This window comes from Sitodiplosis mosellana, unplaced genomic scaffold (assembly GCF_009176505.1).
Source record: "Sitodiplosis mosellana isolate CC-2019 unplaced genomic scaffold, AAFC_SMos_1.0 Smas_scaffold_1, whole genome shotgun sequence".
Taxonomy (NCBI): Eukaryota; Metazoa; Arthropoda; class Insecta; order Diptera; family Cecidomyiidae; genus Sitodiplosis; species Sitodiplosis mosellana.
Window position 1 is genome coordinate 18,294,374 of NW_022595244.1, and position 24,455 is coordinate 18,318,828.

The following is a 24,455-nucleotide window of genomic DNA, read 5'->3' on the forward strand; positions in this document are numbered from 1 at the left end:
ACTTCAGGTAAAATGCGTACGGAGACGTGTACGGACTACAAGCCCGGCATTATTTTGACCCTATTCGACCATAATGGTTCATTTCGAATCGATTCCATTTCCTGCACAGATTGCACATTCATTTTGCATTCATGACACATGTGGGCTGGCTCTGTCCGTTTTACTTAGCTCAAACTTTGCCATGACACTGACAAATTTCACTCCATTTCTACTTCCGTTAAGAAAAGACAATTGCAAAATTTCGTTAATTATGTTCTGATTATCATGGATGGTTTAAAAGTGGTTTCGGTCTTTTCTGCGTCAAATCAAAATGAAAAATAATTTCTTTTTTCCGGGGAAGTAAAATGAATTTCGCAAAAGAACAATACGAATATCATATACATTGCATACTTACACAATGAGCATAACACCACAAACCACCGCTTTGTATGTGTGTAGTAGCTCCGAGCTCAGAATCCTTTATTCGCCCATACAATGTTGTCATCTTTATTCCATTGCTACGAATTGTAATAATGCTGAAATGTGCAAAGTTCTGCGAATTGAAACGACCAATTTCATCTTTTTTTCTGTCTGAATATTATCGTACGTTTATTAATGTGATTCTTTATGGAATTTCGTATGTTACATCTATTGTGTATACGCTGACTAAATTGAAACATTCAATTCAATGTTATAAATATGATTAACATTTTTGGAAACTGTTTTGTCTTGGTAATACTTTGATTTGATTTGATTTGATAAACACGTCATATGAGTGTAGAACATCATAGATTTTATTATTATTATTATTATAGCTACAAATAGACTAGACTTTCTGTTATTAACATGTATAGTTTTGATTAGCTATGTACAAGTGGTGCGCTGTTGTGCGCGCTCGCAATGATTTTTTCTGCTTTGTTTTGTATTCAAAACTGTGTTTGAGACCATTTACAAGATCCCATTCTTGACATTTTATTCGTAGTTTTTCTCCCTAACCGAAAACTGGTCATTCTATCTCGTCAAACTTGTGTTTTTTTCCTTCTTCTTTTTTCACTCGCAATCGAAAACTTAATTGAAATGAAATTAGAATTGTAACGAGCTAAAGCCAAAAGAGAAATTTTAATTAAGAACTAAAAGATTCCAACAATTGATTCTATCACCGTTGTTGGACACGCATCACATGTGGTTGTCGTAGTCGGAGAACAGATGACGTTTGTGCCACAATTTTCGGAATAATTGCCATTGTATGTCATGTGATTTCATCAGGTATTCGCTTCGAGAATAGTATGCTCGAGTAGAAGTTTTGGAATATATTGTATGTGCTAATGATGATGCTAATCATGATCGTTTGCATTATATTATTCGCAATGTAGGTTGATGTGCCGGTTTGCATTGCTTCTGGTCGCTCGCCTGCAAATAAAATCGATACAATTGGACAATTTGCTTGAGAATGCTGTATTTGTAGATTTGTATTGTTTGTTTACGAAATCAGAAATTACCGTGTAGGAAAACATGAACTTTGATACTCGTTCGACCGCCACTCGTTGGAGCGCACACGTAAATGCCCGAGTCGGTGATGTCAGCATCATTGATTAACAAATATGATGTTGTCCATTCATTGGAATGCGTTCTTACGGCAACGCGACCTCGTGGTGCGTCATAGTTGATTTCCTGCAAAATTGAATGAAATACAATTGAAATTTCAATCAAAGTCAAACAAAGATGACTGAAAAACAAATTCTGATTCGAAGAAAACGGAACTTTAAGCTGTTCAATTGAAATGCACCGGTTTATTGTTTTCACCAAAAGCTCACATCAATTCGTTGAAACTCAATGAATCTGGCCTCAATCGAAGATCAAATAAAGTTATCCCATTGAAAATGATATGATAACAAACAGAAATGGTGAAACATCGCAATTAACTTCTGGCTACTACCATTCAGACATGACTGAACAGTGTTCACCTTACCGATTCAATGAATATATAAAGATTGAGAAAGCATTTAGTAGCTAAAGCGAAAGCTTCAGATGGCTTTACATCTAGTTGTTTGAATGAACTGTCGGAACCACAAAGTTGAATTTAATAACTAGATATTGGAATTGAATTGATTGAATTAAAGAGAAGTCATGGAAATCGATTTTAGAACAGTACGAATAGAGAAAACAGATACTTGATTCTCCTAGTATCAAAAGCCCTATCAGAAACATTCAATTCAATTCGCATGACACTTTTTCATGAGAAAATAAGGAAATGAAACATTGCGTATTTCTGCTCTATTTGCATAGCAAAAGTTCACTTTATTTGAGTTGATTAAAGCAAGCTTGGTTAAACGAGTTGCTACCAAGTAAATAAGTATGTAACGACTGTGCTTTTCCCGCTTCGTATTCCCGCTTGTTGATATTATTATTATTTTTCTTTTGAAGTGAATTCCATCTCCGTGAGATATGACATTCGATGTAGAATATACAGACAATAATTTCTTAATAGAAGCAATTCAAGAGGCAAAACAATTTCTATTTATATTTGTGCATGTTTTCGATGTTTTTCATCTGTCCTAAACTCTAAATACAACAAAATCATTTCCCATCGACAATTTCTGTGTACACATTTATCTTCAAACCGGATCAAGGCGAATGTTTGCTTTTAACCGTTTGAATTGAAAACAACCCCACGATTTTCTTGTATTTTATTCAAATATTTGATTGAATTAGTTTTCCGTCTCTCTCTCTCTCTCTCATTCCGCCGCGTTTCCTCTTGTTCGCCATTCCCGAAATATCATAAATAAATGTAAATGCAGCCGAATGGAATGAAATACATACTTTACTGTCGTCATTGACTCCAGACCATTTTGCATTTCAATTCAGTGTTGAAAAAAATAAATGGATTTTCACGACCTCCACTTTTAACCGCGTCATAATTACGGTCTGAAGCTTTTTTTAATAAGCGCCGTTGTTTTTCAACAAAAAAAAGGTAACACAGATCCATTTCATGTTTTTAAATATACACAGCCATTGCTGAGGTGCATTCATCAAACAGAAAAAAAAAGCGTTGTGATAATATTTTCCGTCATTAATAATAGGGCGAAGCCTTAAAATTCACCAAATCGCGTTCATTTTAAATGGCTATTACACATTTAAACGGTTTTACATCAACAGGTAAATGCATTTTTCATGAACTCGGATAATCGCTTGAAGCGTCGTGCGCTTAATTATTTTTTCATTATTCGTTTCGTGTTTGATTTTTGGTAAACACAAGACATCATTTGCATCAATGGGTGTGGCAGTCATCCGTCGAGAATCGTCAAATGATTATCTCTACCTTGGTAACAGTGGAGTTCATTGAATAATAATGTCTCTAGTTATGTAATGCGATGACGGCAGGTGGCATGCGGGTCAATGGGCGAGTGCCATTCTTTGTAAAAATCTACCATCATTATTATAATTACATAAGCTACAACAGCGCATGCATGCCGTGTGTGTATCGCATGAGTGGCATAGTCGAATTATTATTGTTGAAATTTCAATAGAGCATATCAAATCATCAGTTTGTATGCGTGCACGTCAAACTTCTTCCATATCATCATAGTGACAATCGTGACAAATAAGACTTATAGCAGCCGCCCGATTCACAGAACTTCTACCGTCGGCAAATCAATTTAAACTTAATTGAATTTCACTTTCAAAACCGAAAACTTTTGCCATTCGACGAAAAGATGCTATCACATGGCACATCCAAAGTTATAACTCAAATGAAATTATATAATATCATCTACATTCACTACTATTTCCAACTAAACAAATTTTGACGAGATTCTCGGTGTTTTCATTTTAAAGCATTTTTATTTCTTCTATTCAGCTTCTATTCAGCTTCTCTCACTCACTCTTTATCCGTCCTTGTCGTTCGTTTGGCAAATTTGTGTCAATTGCATTACGATTTCGCCCCAAAAATCCCAAGTGAAGAGACACTTGAATCACCAGATTTACATTAGATTGTAAATAGATTCACTGGTTTCATCTCATGATTTTTACCACAATTCATGCACGACATGGCGCAAAAATAACAAGCCAACCATCGCAGAATGTTCAACGGAGAAAACGAAACCAAATATGACATTCTCCGTTTGTGTAGTAACACTTTCAATATGAAGTGCGGAAAAATTTTGAGCTTATGAAATAGTTTTGGAATATATTGAATGAATTCACGCGAGGTGAACACATCACCAACTCGTACTTTATATTCATGAATACGGACAGTTTTCCACCATGAGCACGGAATCATTTGACGAAGTGGGAAGAATCGGTGCAAAGGCTGTGCATGTGAGTGTATGTGTGTAATTTGATTTGTTCATTTGCCGCTTCGGTGACAGAACAGTTGGTTTTAGTTGCGAACGCAAACATTGCGTTATTTGTTTAGTGACGACATATTAATTTTACACACAATTTTAGAATATTTCATTTTATATTTGCCCATGCCGTTGAAATGAGATTTCCTTTTGCAGCTGTCAGTTTTCGAAACTGAGTTTTGCTCATTTTTGTTGGCGCTAGCAATCGGCCTAAAATTAAGAGGAGCAGCTCATTCACAATGTATGTATTATGCATGAATCATATATGCGTCCATGTTTGCTCCCACATCAGCGTCAGAATTTCAGCAGCAATTATGTTTTAATGAGGTTGCATAAGAGTGTTCCCAAATCAACTTGAATTATTACCAAAGAATTTAATTCCATAAATTAAGTGCACGATGAGGGAGATAACAGATAGCAATATGCTACAGTCTCTTGAGTATTTCTTTGTAGTTAGAGAAACGATGTGTCACAGATAAGTGAAATGACAAAGAAACTTTGTCACTTTGTAACAATTGTCTCCTTTGATATACGCTATATGGGCGCGCTCTGTCTCTTTCTCTCGTTGCTTTGATGCGTATCTGGTCGTACCGTTGCTACGCAATTCATGCTCAATGAGCTCGAGTTTATTGGCAACAATATTAGTGCATGCACATGAAATAAATGATAATTATGCAAGCAAAAGACTTTGTAATCTGTACACAAGATGAACGAAATTTTGTGCAAGAGTGTTGGGTGTGTACGTTCGTTCTTCTTACCACCACTACCACGAGCACAGTAAAACTTTTTCAATGGTGTACAATTTCATGTGTACAAGTTATCGTTAACCACACAACCGTTGCAAAAGATAACAGAGCATGTCTCTTGGGTGTTTCACATCGTTTAATTTCAAGTCAAGCGAAAGTTGAACAAGATCAAGGGGTACTTACGAAATATAGGACATTTACATTGGAAACTAAAATGCCATCGTTTGGCCATTGGAAGCAGTTATGAACGCAGTTCACTTTGTCCACCATGGAATTTGGTTACATAAGGGCCTATATGAAAATTATAGCTTTGACATGGCTGTAGCCAATTGGCTAAGATTGATAGATAGCATTTGTGCAAACCAGTGAAGAGGTATTCTTCGTCGCTGAATGACGGCGACATTTCAGTTAAACGAATCCAGTCTCCAATCGGATTAATTTAGCAATGCTTTTTATTAGAATTTAAGCTACAATATTTGATTGGTTGAACCCCCATCACGGACAACTCTCCGTAATAACGAGCATGCATATCTATACAAGGCTAGTATGGTTAACGATGCCATCGAACATTTCCAGCAATTAACTGATAAAATTCATATCGTACAATTTTTTTCCACTTTGATTTTCCGAAAACAATGCGCTAATCTATTTCTGTCAATTGAAATATTCAAACAATTCCGACACAATGAAATAAATTCCATTTTCGCACGGAAATGAGTCGTAAAACTCATTTCATTATTAAATTCGCATCGAATTTCATTAAGCTCAAAATTTCGATTCCTTTGTATGCATTAAAAATTAATTTACAGTGACGCATGGTGCACACAGCATTCGAATCCGATTTTAATATTCAAATTGCTTAAATATGATGGAATCAATCGAAAAGAAAACAACAACTGCAACAATGATGGCCGTTCGGCCATACAGCGAAAAACCACAAGCATTCTGCGATGCCGAATGCATTTTTAATGGTGGAAAAATGGCGGCACAACTTTTTTCGCCAGGAAAAAAACACGTCGTTGAAAATGTGGAGACCATTTGCGAATTTTAATTAAAATTAAACATGAACTAATTTATTTATTTGGTGCGTTTGGTAAGTGATGTTACCCAAAATGGAACCAACAATCATTTTCAGTGCGTTAAATATCCGGACACCGAATTTATTATTGCACACTAATTCATGATGATGGTGATGCCATTTGTGTGTGTGTGTACGTTTGCGCTGACAAAGTTTTATTGTTCAAGCTGTTGTCGTAAAAAAAATGGGCCGTTTGACCAGCAAATGCCTTAACATTTCTGCATTTAAATCGTTTCAAATATAAACTTTGGGATCATCAACACTTTACTCTCTCTCTCTCACGCGAGTTTTAAAGCTCGTTTATTCCACCATCAGGTTCATTCACTCGTGTTTATGGTTGAACCAATTGTTTAAATATTTTATTTTGGTGCGTGATACACGTTTGATTATTATTTTCCTATATGAAAATATTGGGAACGTGTTTGTTTTCGAACGCACAATGGCAACAGTTAGCGATCGCGGTGCACGAGGAGAGAGAGCATCGAGAGCTTTCAAAAATATTGCCATAGAATGAATTATAATTATTCTGTGATATCGTTATTGTTATCCATTGCATGAAAAATAACTACTTGAATGCATCTCCCCACCGCTTCTCTACCTGGTGGTAATAAATTTTCAATTTAATTCTGCATAAACACAAACATATATTCATGTGCACTTATACTGGTGCTCAGAGCCGAAAGTACAACATTCCGAACCCTTATAATTCTTTTGACTTTTCCATGGCATAATAATTTTGCATCGCACGGCGCGAGTGTGAGAAAAAGTGAGAGAGAAAAAAACGCGGCACTTTATGTTTATATTTTATGCGAAATATTGAATAATATGCGTTCACAAAAAGCTGAAGATATGGAGTGTGAGAAAAACAACAACCGCAACAGCAGCAGCAACAACAACAACAACAACAACAACAACTGTTCATTTTATACCGTGAAATCAGCAATAAAAAATATTGCATAGAAACTATGGGGTAAAAAGTGCTCCACCTTTTCATATAATGAGCGGTAATGTTGGGCAAATGGTGTGCACCATTTTTCAAAATTAATGCCATACGAGCTACAGATTCTTCATTGAGTGGATCGTCGTGTTTTTGTGCGTTTATTTCTTCTACTTGATGCACTCATTTCCGTCGCGATGTTTTTCGCTTCTCAAACAAAGAAGAACGGTTCATGCATGGAAAATTGAAGAATATGTACTTAATTTTCGAAACAAATTAATGTTCAACAATAATTAATGCATCCCAGAGCGACGATTGTTCTGCACTGACATCACAAACTTTGTACACCGCAGCTGATGCTTTTGCATGGTCGATGCGATACAGATCTATGCAATGAAACTAGTACATATCACACCAAGTCTTTGCGGTTCTCGTCGGAAGATCTTGCTGTTGCAACGATGACGTTTTTACACGGGCATCCGTTTTAATTCTTCTTTTTTTTCGTTAAAGTTTCGCGTTTGCAACAGACTCGTTTGTCAGTGTTCATTTCGAAGCAGTTTATCATCGTCAGGCATCATCTCTCATTTTTCGCGGTGCGCTTAAGCGCGCACTTAGTTATGAAGAACGGTAATGAATTACACGACAATATAAAGTAAACTTGGCGAATAAAAGATAAAGTTTAATGCTTTTAAATTATGGAACTTTTGATGATGACACAAAAATGAGCGCATACTTCACATAGTCTTTTTTCGGATCGTTCGTTCGCGTTTTTTTTTACCCTACCCTTTCCATTCTACACTGAAGCACTTACGCTACGTAGAAAGTGTTTTACTCAAAATTGGAAATCGAATATCGTACCATAGTTGCTGGCCCACGCTTGATTTTATGATCGAAAATTGAAAAGAAATCAACCGAAAAAGAGAGCGAGCAAAAGCAAAGGATATTTGCGAAGAACTTGAAGTTGAAGCGAAAACTACGGCGGTTTTGCTCTTATTCCAATATTTGCTCGTTTTATTGTGGTTCACAGAAACGATTCCGTGCTATCGCATAACTTTCATTTGTAAGCTATCATTACACGATGCAATTTTCATTAGCTGGCTTAATTGCTGGCACTGCACATTTCTTTTTGCCGCTTTCATTTCGCGAAATGAGAAGATGCAACTCAAGTGCTTCAATCATTCGAGAATTAATTTGAGCGAGAAAAGAATCCGCAATTAAAATTGAGATTTGATATAAGTTTAATAGTTTTGATATTGGGATAGTTGAAGAATTCATTCTTCGAATCCGAATCCGAATTCAATTCGAAGCGCCGATGTATAAGGAGAAACCATTTGCGCCATCAAATGCGAAACGAGGAGTATCGCAAGATAAATTGCTCGAAGTCGAACGACATTTTGTCTTTGAATTATATGTACTTTGCGATCTAATAATAATGGATGCTGTCTAAATACACACACGGTATAGTGGCTAACACTTGAAACGCTCGAATGAGTGAGTAATTCGCATTTGTTAGTGCGACTCTGTTTGTATTGGCACTTCGAGCGGGTGATGATAAGCTCATAGCATCGAAATCGCTTGGCAAAGTTTTATTTATTGGGTCGATGTGTGTGCATGTGTGTGTGTTATGTTGTGTTGCGTTGTGTTGTGTGCGAATATAAATCAAATCAAATGGTTTGTAGTGCAAAGGCATGTGAGGTATTTTCTGCCTAATGTGGTTTTCACGATAACATCGACAACGATATAAGTTTGCCGACATTAAAGTTCTATTTGCCGGTCGATAAATAGGCATTTGAAATTGACTTTTCCGTGCTTTCTCGCATCCAAGTAAGAAAGACTACGGCAGAAAGAGGGACAGAGTAGCAATATCGCAATCTCGTCGCAGAGATACAACAGTATTGTTCATGCTTTAGTAGCAACAAACTGCACAACAAAATGACATAATATGGCAAATAATTTCTTCGGTGAATTGTGTGTGTGTGTGTGCGGTATGTGTCTGCTTTAAGTCTCACAAATAGGTCTTTTGACAGAAAATAAATTCTATTCGTTACCGCATACACGCAGACAATTGACTCATCCTGCTATGGTTCAATCCATTTGGACGTTTTCAGTTTGATCGCCTCGTTTTATTTTCAATACCAAGCAGAAAAATGGCTCACGAAATTCGTCGAAAGAGAGTTCTCGGCATCGGATAAATATTGGCAAAGACGTTAAGCATGCAGACCAACGACAGATCCAAATTGGATAAACAGGATATGAAGCAAGTAAAACACATAATGAAATAACATACACCGAAATACTGGGCAGATATGTTGCGGTTTTCATTCATCGGAATGGAAAAGAAATTCTCAATGTGCTACCGAGCGCGTAAAGCGCGCACACAGAGAGGGAGATTTGAGATACATTGGAAACGAAAGAAAAGCAAAAGACTAACAAATAAATTTCGGAATCATTCGAACAGCAGAAGAGGAAAACTGAGCAAAAGCAAAACTAAAACCTATGATTGTTATTTACCACTTGCAATCGAAATAAATAAAATCGTGTGTTATCCGAAGCGACCGCACCTACACATTTCGTTTGTACGCACCATTGCGAAGCGCTCGCAGCATTTGCACGATTTCCGACTCACAATACCGCACACACAACACACATACACACACACATCAAATCTCTTTCATTTTCTCTTCTCACCAAAGGCAATGATTCAAGCTCTAGCAATACTTAATCCTATTAACTGATGTTGGCGAAAATCTAACGTCGTGTGTTTTTCATCATCCAACTGAAGAAAGTACTATCGTCGCTGGTCACACATACACAAACAAACAGCGCATATGGAACGTTTGGTGCACACACAAGAAATCGAAATGAAAATAATTTCAGTATCGTTATATTATTTTCGTTATTACGCCGAGAGCTTAGTGCGGGCTGTGTTGAATGCGTAAAACCAAATAAATGAATGCCACAATGAGAATGGATGACAATTGGTGGCAGGGAAAAAAAAACTCTGTACCGAAAATCTAATGTAAAAATGCAGACAAATGATACTCACCTTGTTTTCGTGATACCAGAATATATAGCCGGGTGGTTCTGGTCCAAAACGTATCGTACACGTTAGGTTTATCGTGCTTCCTTTATCCACATATAAGTCGGGTCCTCCCAAAATTGTTGCAGCGGGCTCTGCAAATCCCCAACATCCGGCACATCAGTTATCGATAAACATAAATACACATGAAGAAAAAGAAGACAGAATAAAAATGAGATGTATACATTTTTTCTGGCCCAAAATAATGAAACAAAAAGAAAGTATGCCTGAGCGATATTCTGTATTTATAATTCAATTTTGACAAATGGAAAATATTGGTTTTAGATTTACTTATACACTAACAGATATTTGCGCTTCATGCCTTTGCACATAATGCTGAATATATTCTTCAAATCCTCTTCCGGAATTTTTTTCCCTACCGATCGCATTTTTGCTTCATTCCACAGAGAGGAAGAGAAGAAAATAAATTCTCCATACATTTCTATCTATCAGTCATAGATACAAAAAATGTTTTCGCCACATATTTATAAACGTATTTATACATATTTTTATGCTATTACATTTGATTATGATGATGATGATGTGAACAGAGAACGTAAGTGGATGAACTATAGTTATTGAGCGACATAAAACCGTGAATAAATGGTATCACCGAATTTTCGTTCTAAACCAAGAGGAAAACTCGATAAACTGTGTATAATATTTCAATGTAACGATCAGACTAAAAAGCGCAGGAATTGTTTTTCAGATTGACAACACGCCCACAGGAAGAATGGAAGAAGTATATTTGAATATATTTGCAGAGTTGACATGGGCACCTACGGGGTGCCGGAACTTACTTGAGTACGCACCTAGTACTATTAAAAAACACTTTTTTCACAATATTTTTGGATGTTTTGGAATTTGATTATTTTCATCATCTAAATATCATAGATTTATTTAAAAAAATACATCAAACTCAAAAATACTCAAAATTTTATTTGAATAGTACTAGGTGCGCACCCAAGGTAGTAAGTGCCGGAACCCCGTAGGTGCCTATGTCAGCTCTGCATATTTGCCTCTTATGAGATGAAAAAAATATATATCATCTAATCAAAGAAGAGAATTGCGTTAGTCTCTTTTTCATCTCTCAAGCTGTGCATCTTGATCTGATTTTCTCATGCTCATATCACGCTGTTCAGTATTCAAGCAATTTACTGCACTACAAACAACGGATATGTTTAATTTCTAAGTTCAAACACAGGATGTAGATGTTCGCCTTGTCATTTCCGTGTATCTTTGGTATTTCGATGGATTCCAAGAATGCGGTTGGAAAATTCATCAAAGCACTTAAAATTCCTCGAATTCATCAAATTCAATGTAGAAAAGTTATATAGAAATTCCTCAAACACTTTGATTGTTGTTGTTGTTATGCATACATTTTGGCTTTGGGATTGGGTTTGAGCATTTAATGCTATGTGAAACTACATAAAATTAATTAACGTTGCGGTTAGTTTTTGATTTTTGTTAAATTGAATTTTAGCGAGCTGCATGCTTATTTCTTCCACTTTCATCGATTTAATTTTTCACTTTATGCAATTTGTTAAATCGCTTGCATGCAACGTGTATACGTGTGTTTGCACTGAAGCCATGCGGCTTGTGTAAGTTTGTGTGCAGCTTACAAAATCAAATGTGATAGACGGCAGAGAAAATTGTGGGAAGAAACGCTTCCTACGACATACATAAATTATGAACTCAATGATGGAATGTGAGACGAAAGCAAAATCACAGAAGACGTTACCGACTCAGGTGAAGCTTAATAATGTCGAGTAAAACCTCAAACAACACAAATAAAAAGTCGAATAAAGTGAAAAACACGGAAGTCAGAAAACTTTTCGATTAGAAAATGTAATTCGGCTGCTATAGTTTTTTTTCTGCTATCGCATTCTGCTTTCGTTCGTTCATTTTTTTTTCGTTACCTCTACATCAAACTTGTGTTCAGCAAATCGATATGTTTGAGCTTATCTACGTTTGTGTGTGTATGTGTGTGAGAGAGTGTTTTTCCCATTACCAGTTCCGTCGAAAAGTTGAAATTAAAGAAAACATTGGCAAAAAAAAAAATCGACTGAAACACAAACAAAATGTTTTCTTTCATGTTTCTAAAAAGTTCGTGATTGGCTTTTTGTGTGTCTGTTTGCATTCGGCTTTGTACAGTCATTTTCAATGATGGTTTTTCAGGAGATTTCCCCACAAAAGAAATCGTATGTCTCTGGTTGATAACATAACACACAACCTCCAACGGAAACTACGATAAATGCAGTTTGCCGTAAATCAATAACCTTCGATAACAAAATTTACTTTTAGCTACTAGTATAAGAAAACATTCGTTTGTTTCAAACTTTGCCTGTGGAAATATGAAACATTTCAGATTGTGTTTTTTTGGCATTTTTGCCTCATCTTCTCCTTTCCGATGAAATCAATGCAAGTTTTACGTGCACTGCTCCGGGCAAACAGATTTTGATTCATACGGCTTGATATCGTCGAAACACCTACACATAACTGCAAGAGAAATGGCAAAATATGAACATCATTGACTGACGTTTCAAAGGAGCGAATGATCGATATATGGACCTAACCCACTTTTCAAGAATGTACGACCATTCCATTGGCGTACTCAATGATTCACTCTATTTCGACGATTGAATGGCAGCATCCATCCTCGCATTCATTCAAGAAAAATGAAGTTAAGTATGGTAGCGTACACACACACACACACCTTTGCTCTCTCTATTTTCCTCTCATTCACTTGTAAGGATGGCAAAATTACCGAATCGAGATTATGTGTGAGCATTATGTTTGCTCTATGCTCTATATAGAGTTCTTCTGCACACATCGTTTTGAGATGACGAGAGAAAATCAAAACTCATTGAAACGAAACAGACACTTAAGGGAGATGGTCTAGTTATGAGACGGGTTTTGTTTTAGATTTAAAAAAAATTCTGTGGCTTTCAAAAATGGAAAGTTAGAGTTCTATCATGTAGCTTATGTCCAGACGCAACTTTTTTCCGATGAAAGTTTATTGATTCCAGTTACTCGAAAAAAAATTTGACCAATTTTGTGAGGGCTATTTTTTTGGCCCCAAAAAAATTTTGGTCCAGTTATGAGACACCCAGAAAAATTGAATACAAGTGAATAAATATGAAGGAAACTCATCATAAAATGTTCAAATATTATTCTTTATTTATTATAAAGGCCTTCAATGGCTTAAATATAGAAAATTGGGCCTTTAATGGCCTTACATGCTTCAAAACGGACATGGTTTCCGGAAAAGTCAATTCAGCACTTTCCATCGGTTTTCGTCCACGATTCGACTTTGGTTTTGGAGTTTTGCCTTGTAGAGGGCCAACCGCATCCAAAACCGACGAAGTGTTGCTTGCAAGAGACATTAGTGACACCGAGCTGGATAGTTCAGAGGGCTCAGATGTTAACACCTCTTCTTCACGACCAACAGGATCAATGGCATCGTTGAAAACAATACGTCGCTGGATGTCTTCGGTGATATCAGCATCAATAGCCACTTCTATGTCATTTTGTTCAACGGCTTGGACAAAGTCAGGGTCAGTAAAGATGTCCGGATTATATGGAGCAATGCCCGTTGCAATGAAGCTTTTTTGGAGGAGACATGGCTGAAAATCCGAGAATATTAGTTAAAATACAATTGTAATTGCATATAAATGCGTTTTGACAACAAAAACGACGAAATATGACGTTTCTATATGCTTTCAGTGCAAAATCTAGAGTGTCTCATAACTGGGCAACACGGTGTCTCATAACCGGATCGAGACGCCATTTTGAACATTACTCACAAAAAAATTTCCACAACCCATAATCGAACAATCCGAACTAGAATCACAAAATATAATCAAAATACAACATTTTAATGCATTACACTCACCTTTTTAACTTGATTTTCACAAAAAATTGGCACTATGAAAAATATTCCAAATCCTTTTTTCACACGATTTTCAACACGATGTTTGGTGCGTATACAAGCAATGCGTCTATTCACTTCCGTGTTCGCCTAAAAACTGGCGGACATCAAATAAAGGACATTGACAGTTCTCATACCAACATTTCCATAGCATATGAGAGAAATAATTGACTGTCTCATAACTGGCGCTGTCTCATAACTAGACCATCTCCCTTATGTAAATCAGATAGTCGATTTATTTCCACTGGCAATGGAGTGAACGTGGCGGACAAAAAACGTATCGAAATAAAATCGAGTCCAATCAATCATTGTGTTTGGAGTTCTTTTTTTTCTTCTTTTTCTCTCTATCTGCTGCGCTCATTTTGGCATTTCACCTTCAATTTATTTGCTGACATTATTTTCCTTGTGTTGTGATTGTCGTTCAGTCGGTGAGCGATAGAAAGTGGTGGAGAGCAAGAAAGAAAGAAAGAGAGAGAGAGAGAGAGAGAGAGAGAGAGAGAGAGAGAGAGAGAGAGTGAACTGAATGGCTTCACGATGGATAGCAAAGCGTTCCACACAACCATTGCACTAGATTCGCATGTGAACGTGCGGGAAAACGTGGAATGCAGATAAATCCTTCATTTTCTCATTCTATTTCTTGGCTTCGTTTTTTTTTTCATTTCATTTGATCAAATTTATATTGTATTTTGGGCGAATCCCAGTCTCCTATTAAAATTCAAATTCAAGGTATACAAAATCTTTTTTCTTGTATCTATGCTGGTATTTCGCTGTCGCAAAATGTCTGTGAGTCAATGTGTATTTTTGCAGCAGCAAACAACAAAGAAACGAAGAGGCAAACCGATTCACCGAGTGAATTCTCGCATGTCTTTTCGCGCCAGAAATTGCTCGGTGTTTTATAAATATATTCCATTTGTAAACGGCACACACCGGATAGCACACAGGTACACAATGTTCCAATGGACTGGTTTATTGCTATACATACATTCATAATGCAGTTTCTGTGAAGAATGAGTGTAATGTAAACTTTATTTAGATTTGAAAATAAAATCAGCCGTTGGAGCAATCGACGAGAGACACTTCTCACGACGGGCCATTGAATTTGGTGGACTGAAATTGCAAAAGCACACTAGAAAACGTGATTGAAATTGAAGGTAGATGAAGCGACTAAGCGTTATTATTTACATCTCATTGTCGTCCACGCGAAATGAAATCAAACTAAGCACATCGCACAGGAAGATAAGCATCGATGAAGCACAGCACGGCGCGGCTTGGCGCCCCCATGAGCGCAATACAAAACGCTTTGAATAAACAAAATGCGACGGCGAATAAACTAAATCGATTTACGGCATAACGAAAACGTATGAAATGTAGAAAAATAGACAAAGAAGAGAAGAGAAGATTGCTCATCGCAATAAATAACAAGCATCAAGGCATTCAAGCCGGAGATTTATTCGGTCTATTTTTGTTGTTGTTGTTCATCACTCCAACTCCATTTAAAGTCTATATTCGCTACTTTTTCGCCAATTTTCTCATTTTCTTTTTATAGGCACAATCAATAGTCACCGATTCGGGAAATGAATTCGAGCGAAATGGGACGAAAGGTTTTGTCTTGCAGAACGCAAATAAAGAAAATAAACAAAATCGATTAATCCAAAATCGGTTCGCATTGAAAGTCGATGCGTTCGATTTTGAGGATGGGCCATTTGAATTGCCGTGGTTAACTGACAGCGTCTTCATTGCTTTGATGCTCTTCAAATAGCACAAACCAAAACTAATAAATGGAGAAAAAAAAAGAATTTGCTTGGTAAATGGCCTTGAGCCTTTGTTGCGCATTCTCTAAATACTCACAAAGAGAAATTAGCAAAACAAACAGTCAGTCAGTCAGTCAGTCAGAGTCAGAATAGCCTTTTTTTCGTTTCTTTTACTATTCTGACAGACATTGAGTTTGGCGCATGCCATGATATGAACTCAACTGAACAATACAAATGGAAAAAATCACTTTGATGTTGAATTTAAAGATAAACTGGATGTATTCGAAGCGCTATTGATATCGAAAACCAAATACATTTCGAACTGTAGCGAATTAATCTCTCTTCCAGCGAAACTGATATTCAGAGCAAACAAGCGCTTCCTCCACTTCTGCCATTCAGATTTTGCCACAGCAGTCGCTGCTAATGTAATTCGATCGGTTTTCCTCATCCAATAAAGCATGAAGCTCATTAATCTTATTCACATCCAAACGATACGACTCAGCACCAAAACCGAACACAATAGAATACGATACAATCGAATATCCGAAACGAACGAACGGATGGCAAATCACCGAAATACTACACAAAGATACGAGAGCACAAAATATTCTACAGCACATTTTTGAAGTCGTGAATTGAAAACGAATCTCTTTGATCAAATCAAATGTTGATTTATTTTTTTATCTAATTATTTCCACGGCAAAAAATCATTAGGCATTGTCAATTTGCTGCTATTTTTATGCCATGGATTTTAAAATTTTCAATTTCTGGATTATTTTCTTCATTCACGAAATATGAATTGAAATGAACATCAGAACTGAAGCAAAAACGAAACAAAGAACATCATTTCGATTTTCAGAGCGCAATCAACATTCAAACGGAATTCGATGCAAGCAAATAGAGCTCAACGAATGAGTGATAGTTGAAAAGAAAAAAAAAGGTCGACAAGTATCACTTTGACGGTACTGATAGGTGATAGCTATTTCAAACCGTTTTCGACTGAATGTACGCGGTATCGAACGAGCTGCATTCAGTACAAACCATTAGTGAGTCATATGATTGATTCATTAGACCCATTCACTAATTCACGGACGCATACAAAACGAATCAATGGCTGGTTGGCTTTCATCAACAATACAAAGTTTCTATCATTCAAATGGAAATGGATGGAAAATCATGAGATAGAAGTTGGGGTGTTTGAATATTCCACTTGAAACTCGTCCCAACCATGGTCCATTATGAAATATTCAAACATGGATATTTTTAAATAGCAAAACCTGCATTTCACTCATTAAACATTCATTAGTAGGTTTTTTATTCTCATCATTTTGATGAGATTCTTTGAGACGGCAGAAATGGTGACAATCTTTTTTCACCACCATCTACAATAACAACAACGATGAAAGTTTATTCCATTCTGTTTGACACTTGTTTTCTCCTTTTTTTTATAATTACCAACCAAAGAAATCGTATCGTCTTTTTTAATGTGCAATTTTCTATACACGCTTAAATGCTAGATCGTGGTGAGCCAAATTGTATTTTGTGTAACATTCATGGGCAAAATCCGTGCAAAGGGAAACGTATGTTAATATGTATATACAATGTATATATGTATTGTATAGATGTGGTGCGACGAACAAAAAGTGCATATTGGATGACACAAACTAGGAAAATGAAATGGCCGATGTGGTACCAACGAGATATGTATCCGGAATATAATGGGAGACAGTGTGTGTTTTATACATTGAATGCATGTTTGGTAAACAACAAATTAAAAAAAAAGACGAGAGAAGTTCGTTCGGTTTGCCATTGGCGTTCAGTATGAGTCGTTGTGCCTCGGCTACGATATAAAACTGTGAAGCGTGCAACCAGAGTCATTGACATTTTGAGGAAGTAGAAAATTCCATAGCAAAGAATCGTTCATGTGGAAAATAAACGTTTGTGTTTGCCTCTCTGTTGTCGTGTGCGGTTTTGCATGTCTCACCTCGTAAATGCGAACCCCAAATGGATGGAAGCAAAAGAACGCAGGAAAAAAAATTATAATTAGAGCGCAACCACTGTGGAAGAATAGAGAGAGATACAGAGAAAGAGAGAGAGAGAAAGAGAACAAAAGCCGTAGCAAAAAAGATGAAGAAGATAGAGATGGGAGAGAAATGTGTTGACAATTTAAATACATCACTGGTTTTTGTGGCTCAACGCTAACGTATCCTAACAGAATGAAAGGATGCATTAAAAATAATTCCCGAACCATAAGAATCCACAGCTTGTACGTATCAAAATCTCGGTGCGACCCTTTCGAAAATGGTATTCTATTCTAGCACATTTTTTTTGCTTTTGAATAGCAATTAAATGTGGCAAGAAAGTCATTTCTTCCGGAAATATGGAAATACATATGACATTTGACGATAGTTTTTCCATTGTTCATATAGGAACACCACTTGTCTATATTAAACGAATCCTTCGGATGAGTGAAGCACATGACACAATAACCCAATGGCGGACACTTATCTTCGACATAGCATTGATTGATTCTATTAGTAAAACTGAGTGTGTCAAGTGTTGGACCATTATAGGTTCCAAATAAAATCCAGCTGTAGTGATGATAAACTTCTGAAACTGTAGGCACTAGCAAAATAAACTTGAATTAAATGCTTTGGAATCAATGCTTAACGCCTCAACTGATTGGTGATATGGGATGCGATCTGACACTTCTTAGGTTTTTTTTTTTATAAATTTGTTTGTCGCCGCTTTTATGGCAGGACCGTTTTTTCTTTCCTCTCGGTGCAATGACATACACAGAATACGCTCAAGGGAACAATATAAAAGTATTACTAAGCAGAGGATCTACGCACTGTTCAGCGTAAAATATACCACTACAAATATCTCCATATCGAAATTGAGGATAAAAGCCTAATCCCACCGAGGCATTTCACACCTCAATGGATTTGATCGATCGTTTTTCTTTCTTTCTTCCGCTCTCCTTCTCCATTTATTCACTTCTCCATTTCTTACGGTTGCACGATTCAGCATGACGTCATTCGCAGAGCATTATGAATTCCAACCGTTGACGAGCCAGTCACTTTTTGCATCACAGCATTTGCTGCTTGTTTTAGTAAAATTGACGTCAGAAGAAAAATAAAAAGCGAAACATTCTCAAACGAGGACAATTCAATATTAAAATATGTCATTTTATTTGAGACGCAAACAGAAAAGCAGAAAAACGAAATTCAATTCGAGTATAAATAGAACAGAATCGCATGGTTGTTTCTTATTTGTGTGCTCTAGTACAGTGTGTATTCAGTGATTGAATTGTATTGAAGGAACCGCATTCGTTTGTAATGCAAACGTTTGAAGGGAAAGTTACTTTCTATTTCAACTGTGCTGAACTGAAATGAGTGCATTTGAAATTCCAAGCAATTTCGTTATCGCTGACTGACAACCGAAGAAGCAGAACATTCAGTCAGTGTAAATGACGCTAATGTTGTAAGTGAAATGGGAATTTGCGCCATTAAACCCCGTTAAGTAAATCAAATTATTTTCAAAAGCAACGTCCATTCGTCCATTCAACGTTGCAATGCTTGATAAGCTGCATTGAAATTCCTTTCGCTCGATAATTGCTTTTACAATGCATGTTCGCTTTGTTCGATTGATAAATGCAGAATGTTCCGTACGTTTTCATTTATCTCTCGCTGTCTCCTGGCATTTGGAAAAAGAAAGGCGAAAACAAAACAATTATGGTACTTAATTTATCTAATAGCATTTTAGAGTGGACGCCATGTAATTTGATTCGCCATTGCATAACTGATGGATGCACCCTTTTAATGGGTCCATGGAATTGTTTGTGTACACAAAGTGCACACAGTCAAGCACACACATCTCATACATGTCTGTGATCAGTCTTCGATTCATTCGCTTATTTTGTTGCATTCGATGGTGGCGTGCGGCTCAAATTACCAACACAATATGTTTTATTGAATCAATTACGTGCGTTTGTTTAGCAAATCCTACGTGTTCCGTTGGCCGATTGGTGTTTTGTACAAAATACCGTCGCTCCCTTTTTAAATTCAATATTTTATTCATTTCTTTTAATTGCATTAAGTGATATTTAATTTCAATTTGATTTGAAAGCTCTATTTTATGCGATGTACTCGTGTAACAGCCATTCAGTCCACCGAATTCCGAGTGACTCACTTCAAATTGGCTGTTTGTTGGAATGGTAATTAATTTAAAGGCATCGAGAGAGCATTTCATTTGTAATTTATCAGCGAACATGATGTAAATAAAATGCAAATTCCAGTTACACGATGTTGTTGTATTCGTTATGCGAGCAGGAGTGAGAGAATATTTCAGTATTTCGACACCATTCAAATTAATGAGGTAATTAGCAATGCATTTGGAATGTATCCATTGCTCGTTCCCGTTTAAAATTTCCACCTTTCGTTTGAATGGGCCGAAATTCGTATTTGTGGCTTCAATTTACTTTGCAATTTCATCATGACAAATTGATTAAATTATGCACGTTTTTACGTTTTCGTTCGACGTTCACACCTTTTTTTTCCTATTTGTGTACAATAACCTCCGCGTCTATTCAACTGAAACAACGCTACAATCGCAAAATGAAATGTGTTTGAAACAGATGAGTAACACGTACCGACAACATTCAACCGAACCGAAAAGCTTTTGATTGGAATCGTTGAAATTTGACACTCGTACGTCCCTGCGTCGCGTTTCTGCGCCCATTTAATTTGCATGGTCCATTCGTTGATTTCGCGATGGTATGCCGTTTGGAATCGTTGATCTGTTGTATAGGTGTACGTTCCTACGGTTAAAATGTGTATATCCCTGTGTCTGATCCACGAAACCTATAATGAAATAATGATTAGAAAGGCATTTCGTTTCCGATACGAATTAACCGAATAACTAAACTTGCAAAGCGAACTAAAATAGGTCGAGTTCACCAACACATCGAGTGGCGAAGACAACAACAATAATATGGAAAAAGTATGCAAAAAAAGGGGAAAAAAGCAACAACAACAACAAAAATTCGATGAGTCCGCAGGACATTAGGAATTGCGAAATCATTCAATGGAGCATTTACGAAACCCCTGCAAACGTGATGGTATCGACATGGTTTTTCCCACAAAAACAAAAAAAAGACAAACGAAAAAGCTCGTTCTCATATTCAACGGAAGCGCGTGTGATATTTTTGTTTTGCTGACATTCATGTTTTCTCTGCATATTTGCACGCAATGCAAACATCCCCATGAGGTATTTCATAATTGAGTATTAATTAAACACGCAGAAAGTGGAAATAATACGTGTACAAAGTTTCGAGTGAATTTTTTTTAAAAGCCAATTTATTTGACCAGTTTCGGTTTTACGTTTTTAATATATTTGGCATATCAAAATTCAACATGTTCATAAAACAAATCGATGGTCAAAATAGTAGCCGCGAGTGAATTTCATTCAAATGATTGGCAGAACAATTATTTTACTGTAATCGTTTAAAAAATATTTTGTTTGTTGTGGGTATACAGAAGTGCATTAAATTATGGTTTTTTTATCAAAAATGTAGTGTGTTGTTCACTAAAATTAAAAAAAAATAACAGAGCTTCCATTCATTGTTGCTTGTGGAGAAAAGACAAATGTTATCAATTTCATCAAGCCTTTTGTAAATATATTATACAAACCGAACATGAAAAAGGCTTTCCCCATCAAAAATATCAATTATTGTCTGGGCTTTTCGCTCGTTTACCTCAACACCACGCTATTATTATTTATGCCTTTGATGAGGTCAGCCACTAAATAGTTGGTCGCTAGTGAATTTCTGAATATATCTCTGCAATCCTCGCGGGTTGCATGTCCATTGTCCAACTAAAACGACCGGTTATTCCCATACGCATTATTTTGTTCACATACTCACTCACACCCACACAGATACGAAGGACAAATGCCTGAAATAGTGTCATGAAATCATTTTTGTCTACGAGCCGCTTGTTCTCGTGACTTTTGCTACTTCATGTTTTTGTCACATTTCGTGGTTACTTCGTTCGATATTCATTACATTTTTAATGGCATTCCCCTTTGAAACACATTACCAAAACTACCTGATGTGGATTCATTATTATATGTATCATCGTGAATAACGATAATCAACAAAAGTAAACTCTTTACAACAGAAGAGGATTTTTCTTTTTACTAATTACTGTAATGAAAATCAGAGAAGATAATGAATCGGAAACCCCTATTTATTACTGAATATGAATTGGAGGCGACTCGAAATAATATTATTGATAAAAGTTCTGTTGTATGTCGACCGATTCTTTTGGAATTCAAAATGCATGATAATCACTGAAACACAAAATAGATGTTTCAATGTGGGTTTTCATAGTCGTATTGTACGATGAATGCCAGCAAGTAATTAAAATATCTTTTATAGATTAACTATTTCAAAATCGGCTTCAGCATAGTATGTACTTGGTTTAATTAAAATTGATTGAGATCGATTACTCTTTCACCGTACCATCATAACAAAAACATGCATGTTCACAATCAATATCATCAGAGTGTTTACATACGGTTTTATTGCCTAAATTCCGAACGCGGCAGCTCAAATACGCTGATTTTCCCACAAGTGCGGTCACATTGTTTGGAACATTGTTGTCGAAATATGGTTCATTCCATTTTGGGTTTAAAAACGAATTAAACGGTGGCTGTGTTGTGCTGCCATCTGTAAATGTGTTGTATCCATCGCGGGGACGTTGTATTGCGTTCGCCAAGCCTGAATGAAAACGAAAAAAAAAGATGAAGATGGTTAATACCAATATTCTAAAGCTAAAAAAACGGTTTATAGAATATAGATTGTTACTAAATCCTACGATGTATACAGAGCGTAAAATAAGATAAATTGAGAACTGTCCAAAAAAAGTTCTCAAGAAAAATATTTTTATCATGAATTGTTATTGCACGTACCGAATATCAGATGAAAAACCTCTGAACGACGTTAAAATGGAGTAACGACGCCATCAGTACGCTTATTTCCCAATTCATTTGATTTATTTCCGAACATTATTACAACGGAAGGTTGATTTTTGTCATTTGTACGTAGATTAAGGAATGATTACGCGCAGCGCGAAATTTTTTATTTTAATCGTTAAGAATGTTGAAAATGATTTTAATTTGGGTTCTTATGATGCGACAAATTTTTGAAAGAAGTGTTTTTTGAACTGCCCAAAACCAAATTTAGAACTGCCCAAAATGGGCAAAAATACCGCTTATTTTACGCCCTACGATGAATATTATATGTATTTCAATTGATTTCTTTCTTCTAATATGTTAAAAAGTACATACAGCATACCTTCTACAACACCAAAAATAAAATCTCACGATAAATATGCATTTCAAGAATAAAATATTCATTCATGGTTTCAGTTCTGACATTTTTTCGACACGCACAGATACTGTTATATGTTAAATAAATAGCTATAAGAAAAACATCTAACACTTCTAACAAACATTGTATGGATCAGAAAAATTCAGTTTTTAACTATGCCTAGTGCAGTCCTTTCCCTGACAACAAATAAAAAATAACAATAAGAAGTAGTTTTCAACTTTCCAGGATACGTTTGTATGTGTATAAACCAATACGTATCTTGGAGAATGTCTGAACTTTTCATTATTAGTCCATATTCAACTGAACAAGTTTCGTTATTACCTTGACTCAACTCGCTTGAATTCATGAGTCAACAGCAAATAGTTCATAATGAAATTTGGTTAATATTTTGTATTTGAAATCTCTTGCGAGTAAAATACTGAACTATCGTACCAAATAATTCACGGTGTGTCAGAGTGGCTAGAATTATTTGATTGAGTGTGCTTAAGTACATATGTGTTTCATCAATGTTAAGTTCAAATATCCAAAATCAACATTTCCGTGTTCATTCAGTTATAGTTTTTGACGATGTGCTCTTCAAATATTACAGCAGTGAATGTGATGGAAAGCATGGGTGAGGCTATGTTGTTCGCATTCGTCGAATATCATCAATGATAAACAGGAATAGTTTTTGTTGGCTCGAATATTCTTTTTTTTTCACTCTACGAGCTCGCCTTAAATAAGAGTATGTTACGCTTGAGCATCTCATGCAATGCAAACAAATGTGAATGGTGAATATGCATGTATGCGAACTATTTAGAGTAGTTGAAGCTATACTTGGTTCCACAACAATATCTGCTAACGAGAAGCAATTACAACAGGAAACCCGAAAATAAATATTAATGTGTGGAATATATTGCATGTATAGTTGTCTTAGTTTGTGATACTCAGCAAGATCTCGTCTGGATTTGGTTTTTCCAGTTTTTCCTCTGCTGTTTTGACACCTCGAAAACGAAGAACATGAACTAATATGGATGACACGCTATATACTTTTTCCACAACATTGCATACGTGAAAAAAGCTTATGAATTCGTTCTGTTTATCTCTCACTCTCGAAAGTGTTCGGAGAACAATTCGGGATAATTTTCTTCCGTTTTTGTCTTGTCATTAATTTCATGAGCTTATGTTTTAATTTACGTTCGTCTATTTATCAAATGGTTCATGCAGACAACAATTGGA

General features: G+C 36.1%; 1 protein-coding gene across 1 annotated transcript in view; it reads right to left on the minus strand.

The window, feature by feature from the left end:
- Positions 1-559: 559 nt before the first annotated feature.
- Positions 560-24,455, minus strand: part of LOC129580575 (junctional adhesion molecule A-like) — a 54,322-nt gene continuing 30,426 nt past the window's right edge. The window contains exons 3-7 of the mRNA XM_055471154.1: positions 22,423-22,625; positions 20,496-20,706; positions 10,130-10,257; positions 1,479-1,650; positions 560-1,389 (exon numbers count right to left, since the gene is read on the minus strand). Of these exons, the coding sequence (XP_055327129.1) occupies positions 1,229-1,389; positions 1,479-1,650; positions 10,130-10,257; positions 20,496-20,706; positions 22,423-22,625 (875 nt within the window). The 3' untranslated portion in view covers positions 560-1,228. The remainder of the gene's footprint in view (positions 1,390-1,478; positions 1,651-10,129; positions 10,258-20,495; positions 20,707-22,422; positions 22,626-24,455) is intronic.